The 15000-nt window shown below is 36.6% G+C and overlaps 1 protein-coding gene across 2 annotated transcripts in view; it reads left to right on the plus strand.

Annotated features, from left to right (window-relative positions):
* Nucleotides 1-12861: 12861 nt before the first annotated feature.
* The window catches only part of Ambn (ameloblastin), a 13442-nt gene continuing 11303 nt past the window's right edge, over nucleotides 12862-15000 (plus strand). For both annotated transcript variants that reach the window (XM_021211164.1, XM_021211163.1), the window contains exons 1-2: nucleotides 12862-12975; nucleotides 13730-13798. In XM_021211164.1, coding sequence (XP_021066823.1) covers nucleotides 13745-13798 — 54 coding nt within the window. In that variant the 5' untranslated portion in view covers nucleotides 12862-12975; nucleotides 13730-13744. The remainder of the gene's footprint in view (nucleotides 12976-13729; nucleotides 13799-15000) is intronic.

Raw genomic sequence — 15000 nt, forward strand, 5'->3', positions numbered from 1 at the left:
CACTTTTCCTTAATATCTCTTAATGTGAAAATTAATATTACCAACATATCCTAATCGATTAAAATTCAAAAATATGAGGAATTAGAAGTTTGTTGGCTGTCATCCAGTGTTCTCTCTAATTTGGTAATTGGAGAAATTCATTCAATACTGTACAATCTATATACACTCTTGCTGTGTGCCACATAATGGTCTTGAAATCATGCTTCTCCTATCACAGCCTCTATGAGTAGGATTGTTTATTTTATGTTTTAACACTATACTATGATTTTCAGAACAGCTTACATACTTCAAAATTATTTATACAGCCAAGAGAAACATAGACAATTAATTTGGGGGTGGCTTGTAAGAGAACAAAAAATAATGAGACTGAAGATTTGCTTAATATTTATTATTATTGTATCAATTTTGAAGACGATGACCTTATAAGTTACTCTTTTTCTGGGATGAATGCTTTTCAAAATCATCACATCCAATGAACCAGAATCTTACCCTCACCTAAAGTCTGTGACACCCTCCAAGCAGAACCATTGTTCATTGAAACAGTTTATAAATGACTTTATGGATAGACCATCTTAATATACACACCATTTCTTAAATGAATGTAACCTGTTCCCTGTGGGCTAAGAACAAAGACAATCACTCAAGTCAAATAGCTTTTGACAATAGCAGAAAATCTGTATCCGAATAATCGTGCCTACAATTCATTCCTTGGTTCAGCAGAACTGTCAACTCTTTGCTTAGCTACTATGGAGGTAAAATCCTTTGGTGATGTGAAGGACATTGAAGTACAACCTTATTACAATGAACTCCAATGTCTAAAAATTGTTCTTATTTTGGGTTTGTATCACAGTAAGAGCCAAGATTTTAAGCTCTACTAAAATCAAAACAAACAAACAAAAAGACTTTATTTATTTATGCTTATTTAATAACATGTCCATCAGTTTTATGATTGGTATATATATATATATATATATATATATATATTGTGTTGAATATAATAAAAAAAAGAAAATCGGCCTGTAATTTTCTTTCTCTGTTGAGTCTTTGTGAGGTTTGGGTATCGAGTAACTGTGGTCTCATACAAAGAATTAGGGAATTTTCCTCCTGTTCCTATTTTGCAGAAAAATTTGAGGATTATTGGTATAAATTCTTCTTTGAAAGTACATAAGTTCATCTGACCCTGGGCTTTTTTTAATTTGGGATATTTTAATTACTGTTTCTATTCCACTAGAGGCTATAAATCTGTCTAAATTGCTTGTATGATCTTGATTTAAATTTGGTAGGTTGTATATATGTCAATAAATTTACCCATTTCTTTTAGGTATTCCAATTTAGTGGAGTAGAGACTGTTAAATTATGATTCTCTGAGTCTCTTCAGTGTCTGTTGTCCCTCTCATCTCTAATTTTTATTAATTTGGATATTCTTTATGTCTTCAAGTTAATTGAGCTAAGTTTGTCAATTTTATTGATCTTCCCAAAGAACCAACTCTTCGTTTCATTGATTCTTTGTAGTTTATGTTTGATTATATTTTATTGATTTTAGCCCTGAATTTTATTTCTTGCCATCAACCTTTTTTGGATTTCTTGGTTTTGCTCTAGAGTTTTCATGTGTGTCATTAACTTCCTAATATCAGATCTCTTCAGTTTGGAGGGTTTCGTTTGTTTGTTTGCTCCTTTAATGTAGGCACTTGGTGTAGACTCTCTAATCCAATTCTGAAGACTTTTTTCTTTCTTTCTTTCTTTCTTTCTTTCTTTCTTTCTTTCTTTCTTTCTTTCTTTTTCTTCCTTCCTTCTTTTCTTTCTTTCTTTCTGTCTTTCTGTCTTTTTCTGTCTTTCTTTCTTTCTGTCTTTCTGTCTTTCTTTCTTTCTGTCTGTCTTTCTGTCTTTCTTTCTTTCTTTCTTTGGTTTTCGCAGACAGGGTTTCTCTGTTTAGCCCTGGCTGTCCTGGAACTCACTCAGTAGACCAGGCTGGCCTCGAACTCAGAAATTCGCCTGCCTCTGCCTCCCAAGTGCTGGGTTTAAAGGCATGTGCCACCACTTCCCGGAATAATTCTAAAAAGGTCTTAATTTCCTTCTTGATTTCTGTTTTGACACATTCTTCATTCATTTAAAAGTTGTTCTTTATTAAATTTTTTTGGAAACTTTTATTTTTTGTTGTTTCTGTTGTTAATATCCAGCTATAATATATGGTAATCAGATAAGATGGAGGAAGTTGTTTCAGTTTTCTTATATCTGTTGAAGTTTTGTATCTAAGCATGTGGTCAACTTTGGAGAAAGTTCCATGAGATGCAGAGAAGAAGTCATATCATTTTGACTTTGTGTCCTTTTGACTTATGATGTCATTTATCTCCAGCACTTCTCTATTCATTGTCTGGATGACCTGTCTATTGGTGAAAGTGGAGTATTGAAGTCACACATTATCACTGTTTGGGGTTAACATGTGATTTTAGCTGTAGCAGTGCTTTTTTAATATAAATTTGAGTGCCCTGGGTTTGTGGATAAATGTGTAAAGTTGCAATATACTCTTGGTAGATTTTTCCTTGATAAGCATGTAGTGTCCTTCCTTATCTCTTCTGATTAGTTTTGGTTTGAAGTCTATTTTTTCAGACACTAAAATGACTACACCAGCTTTTTGGAATGCCCTTTTTCATCCTTTTACCACAAGGTGATGTCTACCTATGACATTAAGGTATGTTTCTTGGATGCAGCTAAAGGATGAATCCTATTTTCAAATCCAGTCTGTTAGCCTGGGTCTCTTTATTGGAGAACAAAAACCATTAAATGTTGAGAGTTATCAATGAGCAGTTTTGCTGGTCTTGGATTATTTATTCCTTGTGGTTTCTTAGATGTGGTTAGCATCTTCAGGTTGAAATTTACCTTCAAGCAGCTCCTGAAAGGCTAGATTTACAGAATAGATGCATAAATTTGATTTTATCATGGACTGGTTTTCTCTATCTCTTGTGATTGAAAGTTTTCCTGCTTATGGTAGTCTGGGCTGGCATCTGTGATCTCTTAGAGTCTGCAGGACATCTGTCTTCTAGCTTTTAGAGACTCCATTGAGAAGTCAGGTGTAATTCTATTAGGTCTACCTTTACAATACTTGAACTTTTTCCCTTTCAGCTTTAAGCATTCATTATTTCTTCCCTATACTTAGTGTTTTGGTTATGTGTCATGGGGAATTTCTTTTCTAGTCCAGTTTACTTGATGATCTGCTTGTACCTTATTAGGCACTTCCTTCTTTAGCTTCAGGAAATTTTCTTCTATGATTTTGCTGAAAATATTTTGTGTGTCTTCAACCTGGGTTTCTTCTCCTTCCTCTCTTCTTACTATTTGTAGATTTCATCTTCTCGAGCTTTCCCAGATTTCCTGAATGTTTTAGGCCTGAGTTTGTTTTGTTTTGTTTTTTTTTTTATTTAATGTCTTCTTTGACTGAAGAATCCATTTCATCCATTTTATACTAAATGACTGAGTTTCTCTCTTCAGTTCTTTGTACTGTTAGTGAGGACTACTTCGGAGGTTTGTGTTTGACTTCTTAAGTTCTTCATTTCAGGTTTTACCTCAGTTTGGGTTTTCTTTAGTGATTCTATTTCTACTTTCATGTCTTGAATTGTATTCGTTACCTCATTCCAGTGTTTATGTTTTCACAGTCCTCATTAAGAGATTTTTTTTCATAGCTTTTTCAAGGTCCTTGAACATATTCTTATATTGCTCTTTTGAAGTCTTTATCTTGTGCTTCTGCTACATTGACCTCCTTAAGACCTACTGTTGCAGGATCTCTGAGTTCTGGTAGAGATACATTGCCTTGGGTGTTAATGATTGTGTTTTTGCAATGGTGTCCAGGTATCTGGGTTTGAGATTATTATAACTTTAAGTGTTGGTATCTGGTATTGTCTTTGTGGGTGGGTATTCCATTTGTTAGTCGCCATTGCTCTCTCTGGATCTTATGAATATGTGGTGGCTGTGGGTTGCCTTGGTAGGGAGTATTTCCAAGAGTGAGGACATACCTACTAGTATTTTGCTTCAGGGCGTGGGATAAGACTGGGGAATTTGCAATGGATGACAGCAAGCAGTTTAAAGATTACCTCCCTGATTCACAGGCTAGTGTGATCAGTAGGTCCCAGGTGCCTCCAGGTACTTACTGGCAGCTGACACGAAATGATGGAGTGAGGGGGGAAGGTTGTACACGTTCTGCAGAGTCCCTAGAGAAAGATAAGCTTTTTATTGATTTCTTCTTTGACCCAATAATCAGTAGTGTAATGTTTGTTCTCCATGAGTTTTAAATCTTCTACATAATGTTGTGATATTGATTTCAAGCCTTATTGCATTGTGGTCAGATTTAAATACATGTAATTTTCTCAATTTTTAATTTTATCTTCAAGCATAGGCACCAATTTGAATTTGTGTCCCAATACGTGGTCTATTTCAGAGAATTTTTATGGGATGGAGAGTAGATGTGTGTGTTTTTTTTTTTATATTTGTCTAGTATATTCTGTAGATATCTGCTGAGCCCATTTGAGAAATGAGGTCAGTTAATTTCAGTTTTTATTTTTTTTTTTGTACAGATGATCTGTATATCAGACAGAGTCGGGCATTGAAATCACCTACTATTACTTGATTGGGATTAATCTGTTGCTTCACAACCAGCAGGATGCTTTTTGTGAAATTGGATGCACCGATTAGTTATATGTATGTTTAGGATTTCAATGCACTCTTCATTAATTGTTCCTTAATTAAAATGAAGGATCCTTCTTTGTATCTTCTGATTAATTTGAGTTAAGTCTATTTTATCAGGTATTAGGCTGGCAAAACCTATTTGTTTCCTAGCCCCATTTGCTCAGAATACAATTTTCAAATTTTTTACCCTAAGGTGGTACTTATGCTTGAAGATAAAATTAATCTCCTGTAGAAAACAAAATGATGGATTTCTGTTTCCTAATTCATTCGTCTAACTTGATTTTATCTTTTGGTTGGAAAGTTGAGCCAAATAATATTTAAAGTTATTATTGAAAGATGTATGCTGAGTACTATGATTTTGTAACTTTTTTCTGTTTGTGTACTTAGTCATACTTTGTATTTGATTTATACTTTCACTTGTTTCTTTAGTTTCTTTAGTATGCATATTCCTATTTTTTTTTTCAGTACTGGAAGCATCCAGTACTCTCTGTAGGGCTGGCTTGGTGCACATGAATTCCTTGTTTTATTTTGTTTGTTTTTAATCTTGCTATGTATCCTTGGCTGACCTAGAACTTGATAAGTAGAACAGGCTGGCCTCCAAGTCATAGAGATCTACCTGCCTCTGCCTCTCAAGTGCTGGAATTAAAGGTGTGCACCACCATATCCAGGGTGTACACATAAATTCTTGCAGCCTGTTTACATCATGGAAAGGTTTCCCTTCTCCTTCAACTATGGCAGACAGTTTTGCCCTAGACTAGTCTGCATTGGCATCTGTGGTCTTTTAGTATTTGGAGGACTTTGCTTGAAACTCTTCTAATTTTAAAGTTTGTATTGAGAAGTGAAGGCTATTCTGGTGAATTCATATGTGATTTGTAGCTTTCCTCTTCGAGTTTTCAATATTTTTTTTTTTTTGGTTTTTGGTTTTTGGAGACAGGGTTTCTCTGTGTAGTCCTGGCTGTCCTGGAACTCACTTTGTAGACCAGGCTGGCCTCGAACTCAGAAATCCACCTGCCTCTGCCTCCTGAGTGCTGGGATTAAAGGCGTGCGCCACCACTTCCCGGCTCTTTCTTTTTCTATAGAATGGTGTTTTAATTATTGTCATGGAGAGTTTCCTTTCTGGTTGTATGGTACTCTTAGTGCTTCATGTATTTGGGTGCTTGTAACGTAGTGCGAGTTGGAATGTTTTGATTCCATTTTCACTTCAGTTTGCTTTATTTTCAGTATTTCTACCTCTTTATTGAATCCAGTTTGTAAATCCTGAGTTGTCTTTGTTATTTTATTCAGCCATGAGTGTTTTGTTAAACTTCATTTGAGAGTTTATTTTCATCCTCTTGAAATTTTTTCTATTTGGTAGTGTCATAGTTAAACGCCTTGAGTTCTTTGAACATGTTTATAATTGTTATTTTAAATTCTATGTCCTGAGGTTTATGTAGATGATTCCCATTTGAGAGCATTTTATAGGACTAATAGTCTTCTGTGGAGACACATAGTCTTAATCCTTCATGTTGTTTGTGATTTTATGAGAGCTTGGCATATAGTTTAGTTAATTAACTATGTGTTGCATATGAGGTTTTATCCTTCCTATGAAAGGAAGTTTGGTTTTGTTTCTGTTGTTGCCCCAATTTAGCTGAATTACAGCAATAAGTGCTGTAGAAGATCAAGGGGCTATAAACAAGAAGAGAAGAAGTCAAAGTATCTTTACTCACAGGTGATTTGAAATATATAGATAGATAGATATAGATATATATACATACATATATGTGTCTGTGTGTGTCTGTGTGTGTCTGTGTGGGTGTGTGTATGTATGTGTGCATGGGTGTGTATGTATATGTTTATATATATAAATGACCTTAAAATTCTATCAGAAAACCCCTACAGGAGTTTCAGCAAAGTAGCAGTGTACAGAATTAATACATAAAATTCAATAGTCTTCCTACATGCAAATGACAATCAGAATGAGGAAAAATGAGGACACAAATCTTTCACAGAATTCTCAAGACAGACAGATATCTTGAGGTAAGTCTAATCAAGTAAGTGAAAAACTTATATAATAAAAACTTTAGAAAGTTGAAGAAAGAAATTAAAGAAACTTTCGGAAGAGAGGAAAATCTCCCATGCTCATGTATTGGTTGGATTAATATTGTAAAAAAAAAAAAATGCTATCCTACCAAAAGCAAACTACAGATTCAGTAAAACACCATCAAAATTCCCACACAGGTCTTCCTAGATCTTTAAAGTTAAAAATTCTCAACATCATGTATAAAAACAAAAATCCGGAGATAACTAAAACAATCCTGAAAAATAAAAGAAATGCTTGCAGTCTTACCATCCCTGATCTTGGCTTGTACTATAGAGCTATATAGTAATTAAGAACAGCATGGTATTGGTATAAAAACAAACATATTGGTCAATGAAATAGAATTAAAACCCAAACATAGTTCACACATCTATGGCTACCTAATTTTTTATATGGTAGCCAAAACTGCACACTGGAAAAAAGACAGCATCTTCGGCAAATGATACTGGTCAAAGTGGATATCTGTGATAGGAGAATCCAAATAGATCCATTCTTATAACAATGCATAAAAGTCACCTCAAGATGGATCAAGGACATCACATCAAGACCATAAACTCTGAATCTGATAGATGAGAATGTGGAAAATAGCCTTGAACTCATTGACACAGGAAAAGGATTTCTGAACGGAACACCAAGAACAGCAATTAATAAATGTGACCTCATGAAACTTCTACATAGCGAAGAACACCCTCATTAAGACAAAATAGTAGGAAAAGAATGGGGAAAGATTTTTACCAACTATGCATCCAATCAAAGACCAATATCTAAATATACAAAGAACTCAAAATACCATACAACAAGAAAACAAATAAACCAATTTTTAAAATGGGGTACAGATCTAAGCAGAGTTCCTAAAAGAGAAAATACGAATGGCTGAGAAACACCTGAAGAAATGTTCAATATCCTTAGCTATCAGGGAACTGCAACTAAAAACCTCCTTATCTTACACTAGTCAGAATGGCCAAGATACATAAAACAAATTACAGTTCTTGCTGGCAAGGATGTTGAGTAAATGTCACTCTCACTGAGCACTGGTAGGAGTGCAAACTTGCACAATCACTATGGAAATCAGTGTGGTGGTTCCTTGGGAAGCTAGAAGTAGATCTATCTCAAGATCCAGCTTTACCACCCTTGAGCATATACCCAAAAGACTCTACAACCTACTATTACAGAGGACTTGCTCAACCTTGTTCATGGCTGCTCTACTCATAATAGCCAGAAATTTGAAACAGCATAGATGTCTGTCAACAAATTAATGAATAAAGAAAATGTGATTCATTTACATAATGGAATATTACTTAGCTGTAAAAAGAGATGGGGTGAGTAAATGGAGCTAGAAGCAAATTAGATGGGTGAACTAACAAAAACACAAATATAGTACTATGCTCTTATATGTATGTGTTTCTGTTAAAGCCTTCAAAAGCATGCTAAATGCTGTATAACCACAGAGGTTAGGTGTGGAGGTAGGGATTAGCAGGGAGGGAGGATTCTACCTAGGAGGAAAAATAGAATATAGAGTTAAGGATGAATGTGGGGGGGAGAGTGAAATGGGAGAATCAAATAGAGGCTGGAATGGGATGTTCAAATAAAGAGGGTTAAGGGAGGATATCCAGGGAGGAACACCTAAAACTAAGGGCCCTTTGAGGAGACATATCAAAACCTAATACAGTAGACACTTCCTAAAATATATACACATATAAAAGAAATCTAAATGGAATCACCAAGTAACAGGAGAGACAAAGCCCCAACTAAACATCTCTCACCACCAAATAAAATCTTCAGTTCCAGGAATAGATTACATCTAATCCACTTCTTGACCAAAGGGGCCTATGGAACTCCCAAACAACTCAGACTATTGTCATAGCTATTGATTGTTCTCCATAAACTGATCATAAAGTCCTATCACTGAAAAACAAGACCTACCTAACTCATTACACAGAGAGAAATCAAGCTGGTGAAGACATAAAACATTCACTCTTTTGTCTAGTACTCATGATACTCTGCACTCTCCCAGAGGGGAAGGGTAAACCTCAACCCAGCTACAAACTCTTTGATCTACAGTGGTGTTTTGCCTACAAGATGTCATAGTGCAACAGTGGCACAAATCTTGTGGAAGTAACCAATAAATATCTGATTTGGTTGAAGGCCCAATTCATGAGAGAGAATCCATATGCAACAATTCTCAGGCAGCCAAGAACTTGATAATAGTTAGGCCAGAGAACTAGGAGAAAACCAAATACTACTGTTCTGCTAAAAGAACATAGTGGTAAAATGACTCCTAACAACATTCTGCTATATATAAAGACCAGTGTCTTGCTCAGCCATCATCACTCAGATGTCTTCTTGCAGTAGATGGGAACAAATACAGAGAGCCACAACTGTGTATTATGCAAAGAGTCAAAGATCTTAAAACACTAGGTTACAAATGGTATGTCTCCATTAAATCCTTCCCCTTGGGGCTCAAGGAAGTCTACAGAAAGACTGTAAGAGCTAGTGGGGATGGAAGATACTAAGGAAAAAAGACCATCTAGACACAGCTATACTTAGCCACATATTAACTCACAGAGAGGGCCTGCACAGAGCTAGTCCTGATGGCATTCCAGCACTGAGAAGGGAAGTGGACACAAACCTCCATTCCTCATCCAGAAACTATCTCCAATTGGTAATTGCTAGTAAAGGATAAATTAGATTTCTCTGGTAGAATCTGAATTGGATTTACAAATCACTTAAAAGTAGGCCCCATGTCCAGCAGTAGATGGCCAATATAAAAGAAACTCAGTGATATTTGGGGTTGGGGAGTGACTCACAATAATTTGGGCACTTTTTTAAAACTTTTTTACTTATATTTTATGGTTTTCAATTTTGCTCTTCTGGGACTTTTGTATTTGTGCCAGTCTGTATCTCTGTGTATTTCTTGTGCCTTTTCTCTGGTTCTGTTTATTTGTTTTGTCCTATCCTGGTTTCTTTTTAGTTTATCTTATTTTTTACATGTCTGTTTGTTTTACAATGAGAAGGAGTATGGATTTGCATTGATCAGGAAGTGGTGGGGATCTGGAAGGAGTTGGAGAAAGGGAAACTGTGGTCAGAATATATTTTATGAAAAATCTATTTTCAATTTTTAAAAAACTCAAAATTTTCCTATAACTAAATGGAAATAAAACAACACACAAAGCCTCTGGGACATATTAAAAGCAATCCTAAAAGGTCGATTTATAGCTCTAAGTACCCACAATAAAAAAATCAGAAATAGTACAAATAAGTGACTTAATGATTCAACTCAAGAAATCTGGAAAAACAAGAACAAAACCCAAATCCACTATATAGGAAGAAATAATTTTAAAACATGGCATAAATTAATGAATTAGAAACAAAAATATACAAAGATTCAATAAATCTAAGAGCTCTTTTTTTTAAAAAATGCAAGATTGATATATTCTTGGTAGAATTAACTAAGAGAGATAAAAAGTAAACTCAATTTAATACAATTAGAGATTAACAAGGAAACAGAAGAGCAGACACCAAAGAAATTCAGAAAGTTACAGAGGAGTGTGTTAAAAAAAAAAACAATTCTCCACCTGGAAATATACACACAAGTAATATTATGTGAACTGAGCAGGTTATAGTTAAGAATATGTATGTGCATGAATAGTTAAGAATATGTGTGTATGTGCATGAACATATATGCCTGCAATAACAATGAATAATCCAGGGCCCCAAAAAATGAGTTATAGATCTGAACAAAGAATTCTGTTTTGAAAAGGAGAGAAAGAGAGAGAGAGACAGAGACAGAGAGAGAAAGAGAGATTTTTTTTAAGTATTCAAAGGCCAAATGTCTTCAAGTCTACCCTCTCAGAATACAAAGACTGGTGGATCTCCGAGCCTCATCTACATAGTAAGATCCCATCTCAAAAGAAAAATTTATTCAGCTTCCTTTACCATCAGGAAAATGAAAATTAAAACTACTTTGAGATCAGAGCAATAACTGACAGCAAGCCCTGGCAGGATGCGGTGAAAGGGGAAGCCTTGGTCACTGTTGGTGAGATTGAAAACTGGACAGTCACTGCAGAACTCAGTGGGGAGAATCCTTGAAATCTTAAAATAGATCATAGGACCAGCTATACCTCGCTCTGAAATACACTCAAATGACTTGATATCCTACTAAGAGATAATTGTATTTTGACACTTTATTCTCAATAGCAAGGGAATGGAAGCAGCCTTTATATCCATCAACTGGTGAATGGATTGTAAAAAGTGATACATTTACAAAATGGAATTCTATTCAGTTGTGAAGAAAAAATGAAACCATAAAATTCACAAGTAAATGAATGGAACAGCAAAACATTATGTTGAGTAAAGTAGCCTAGACTCAGAAAGACACATGATTCACATTCTCCCTTACTTTCAAATCCTAGATACAAATCTTTAAGTGTATAGTTTGGCATAACCATAGAAGCTGGGAACGTAGAAGGAAACCACTGGAGAGGAGAGGGAGCTCTAGGAAGGAGGACAGCTTGACACTGGTGCTATCAAGTGACTAGGTTTGCAGACCTACGTATGACCTGTCTTCGATTGACAAGGCATCAAATGTAATCACAATCCAGTTGGTTGTCCCAGTACAGTCATGCCACTATTGCATGGGTTGAGTGCATCTTGCCTGGCAAGTCAGTATTGCAACTTGTTGGTGTCCAATGCTGGGTAAGATCATCAGTCGTTTGGTGGTGGTGGTGGTGGTGGTGGTGGTGGTGTTTGGTTGGTTTTGGTTTTTGTCTTTTATTCAGAGGTCTGAATACCACTTTTAGCACTACAAAAGTTTCACAACAGAGAAGATTCCTGATCAGCTTGAAATTAATCTCTCTATGTCCTACAACCAAAGTATGTGGTGATGTCTTCAGCAATTCGATCCTAGTATCTATGATGGATAACTAGGAATAATGGCAATAGGCTAAGAGACTTGCAGCTCTCTGGAGTCTCTCATAAGGAGGTATCCCATGTGGAACACTGGGGTTTTTCACTTGACAATCTATGTCTTCGGGGAGCAGGATTAAGCTTCTTAAATAACATTATTTGAAGCTATTAGGTCTGCAGTTGGGTCTGAGGATGTCTTCCTCCCAAAACACCAGCTTCCTCAATGTTCCCTATAATTGGTACAATCTCTACTTTCCAGTAGAGTCTACTGAGTCATCCCTTCTTCAGAAACTGGTCGTAAATGGATATCCATGTACAAAATCATACCCTAGGGTAGACGTAGAGGGCAGAGGTACTCTGTCTATATCCATAACGTTCTTATCTGCTCGTGGAGCAAAGCCCAGCCATGTTGAAGTATACTTTTTAAGTGACCCAGAGAGACCTTATTAATCTGGCTTGATACTGATGCCTGGTAACTGAGTGTCTAAAGAGTACAGTAGAGTTGTGACCTTAGATTTGTTTGGTTCCAGTAGAATATTCTAAAGTATTTTCTCTCCCCCCCCAAAGAACATGCACCAAAGATTTTTCCATCATTCTAGCAGAGGGGCCAACTTAAATTTCTTCTTTTTTTAAATTGGTGGTCTCTAGACAACTATCCTTAGATGAAAATACCTAGGAAACTCAGAAAGGGAAAAAGGGGTACAAAGTCTTCACCATCTGGTCTACATTTTCATATTCTATATCAAACCCTAGAGATGATTTGGTGTTTCCCTCGGGGGTATGTGTGTGCTGGTGGGGTGGGGTGGGGTGATGGTGGAAGGTTTCTTTTACTACAATAAACATGAGGGTCAGAATCTTGGGAGTGCTGGCATTGGGTCACTAGCTTTATCTGCAGATAAACATTTGCACAAAACAGATAATGGCTTGTTTTCTACCTTTTACATATATTTCCCGAAGCTCACCAAAATGATTGTCTTCAAAGCCCATGTCCATTATCCCCTTACTGTGTTCCCTGCAATCAGCTCTCGGAATAAATACAGGGGCTGGGTTACAATTTAAAATAATGAGAGCCTGCAGGCCCAATGTCCTCACATGCAATACAAGGGTGTGGACTAATTGCAGGAGCACAATTTTTTTTCCTGCATTCGCCTCACTTTGATTGGTGGATTGGCGCTTTAAATAAAGGTTTCTGATCTTTCCAGAATGAGAGATACAGAGAGAGCCCCAGGAACAGTCCAGAAAAAATTAATCTTCTTTTCTTAGAACTGTTTTGATTGGCATCATCGGGCCTGGGAGCACAGTGAATATCAGCATCTAAGGTAAAATGTGATTTTATCATTTCCATGTGTTTGCTGTAAACTCTCTTTTCCTGCCTCCAGATAACCTTTACAAAGAAGATTTATCTTCATTTATCACAAGATGCTGAATAGCAGCTTATTACAGCCATTAGAATATTCCAGAAAATATATTAACATTAACCTAAGAAAATACACTGCTTGTGACTATTAGTGATGGTGCTGATTTATGAAAGTAAAGAGGACAAACACACTGCTGATCAGATCCGCTTCCATCCGAGAGTGAACTGACAACATGCATCGCTAGATTATCCATTTTTAGGAAGGAAAATCGCTATCCGAGCAGATAAATATACTCAACTTTAACTTGAAGGCTGAGTCTTGACATGGTTCTGCATTATGACCCAATCACAGGTTGTCTTTCAAATTCCAAGTTTAAACAAAGAATACAGTTCTGTAAATGGTGGCTGAAAGATGCATTTTATGAAGGGAAGCATAGCATTTAAGGAATATACCTGGAGGCTGCTCTTAAACATTCACTCAGATTGAAGCTTCATAAAAATGTGCGCTCAGATGCACAGTTCAGCTGCTCGTCACTCCATCCTGGGAGCCACTGGTTTAGTTGCATTTTGCTTTTGCATTTTAGCACTCTTGCATTTTTTGAGTTTTTTTAACCTGATTGTCTTTGGAAGAACAGACACACACTCCTAGAAATATACTTTGACCATTACGAATGCAGTTTTGCCTGAGGTAATTTTCCAACCCACCTGTGTTTTAGATTCCACTTTTCAAAATGAAGGGCCTGATCCTGTTCCTGTCCCTAGTGAAAATGAGCCTCTCCGTGCCGGTAAGTCCACCCCTTACTGGGGGCCTCTCGGGCTCCTGCATCTGACTACAACCACCCCAGGGACACTCTGTCCTGACACTTCAGGCATGCACTCACTCAGTTTGTAGCTCCCAGTGAGTCAATGGTCACCGTGGTCAGCCCTATCATCAAAAGGGGACAAGTAAATATAAGTTTTCTACTCCAAACAACAATTTGGAATATTTCAAAGGTAAATTTTATGTCTTATGTCACTCTTTGAACAAGTAGAAGTCTACAGCATCCTAGTTTTCATCATGTTTTATTATCAGGTCCTTGCTATCACTATGAAATCGAAATGAAAAGGGAAAAAAAATCTCTTGGGAGGGGGGAGTATATGTCTCTTTATATTAGCAACATTATCACATGGTTACAAACTGTAGTTCCAGTTAAAGCTAGTAATTAGTTGGCACATTTAGCTGTTCTACCACCCAACAAGAATTTTCAAATGAAAGGAAAACGGAGGCTGGCTCCCTGACTTGCCTTTGGATGATAACTGAGACTGGGGTCCACTTCAGCCATCAATCATCAATCTAAAACATCAACACTCTTTGAATATACAGTGATCCATACGTTAGTAATTTAGAGTCGCCCTGAGCAATGTGGAAATCACGCATTTCCTAAGTGGCTGCCTGTCAGATCAGGTGTCTCTGCTTTTAATTTTCCATAGGGAATGTATCTTCTGTCTATTCACATCTATGTAAAAAATGTTCCTCTCTAACTGGTGACTTGGAGCAGATGGAAATCAGACTACCTTACCCTGGAGTTAGAGTTCTCCAAAATGTGGAATCGGGGCACTTACCAACAAAGGTCAAGGATGCTGTGCTCTCATAATACCCCAGAAATCTGAACATCCTCCTGTTACACACACTGACATGCACACATGCACATAGGCACACACAACCAGTCTCCTTCTCTACACAGCTCATCTTTTTCTCTACCAGAAGTGTTTGCTGCACATTTTTAGTGCATTTCCTTTAACACATACACACAATGAATTATTTAGAAAAATTTGCACTGTAATTAAGAAAATGGAGTTGAACTTGCGTTAAAAAATTAAGGGTTAAAAAAAAAGTACAGGGTGGAGTACCTTAGCCTCTTACTCCTGAAGGATAATGGTCCCACCGTTCCATACTTGAGGGATGGGTGGATAGGCAGACAGACAGGTACTTTTAGTATAAATGAAA

This window comes from Mus pahari, chromosome 13 (genome assembly GCF_900095145.1).
Source record: "Mus pahari chromosome 13, PAHARI_EIJ_v1.1, whole genome shotgun sequence".
Lineage (NCBI taxonomy): Eukaryota > Metazoa > Chordata > Mammalia > Rodentia > Muridae > Mus > Mus pahari.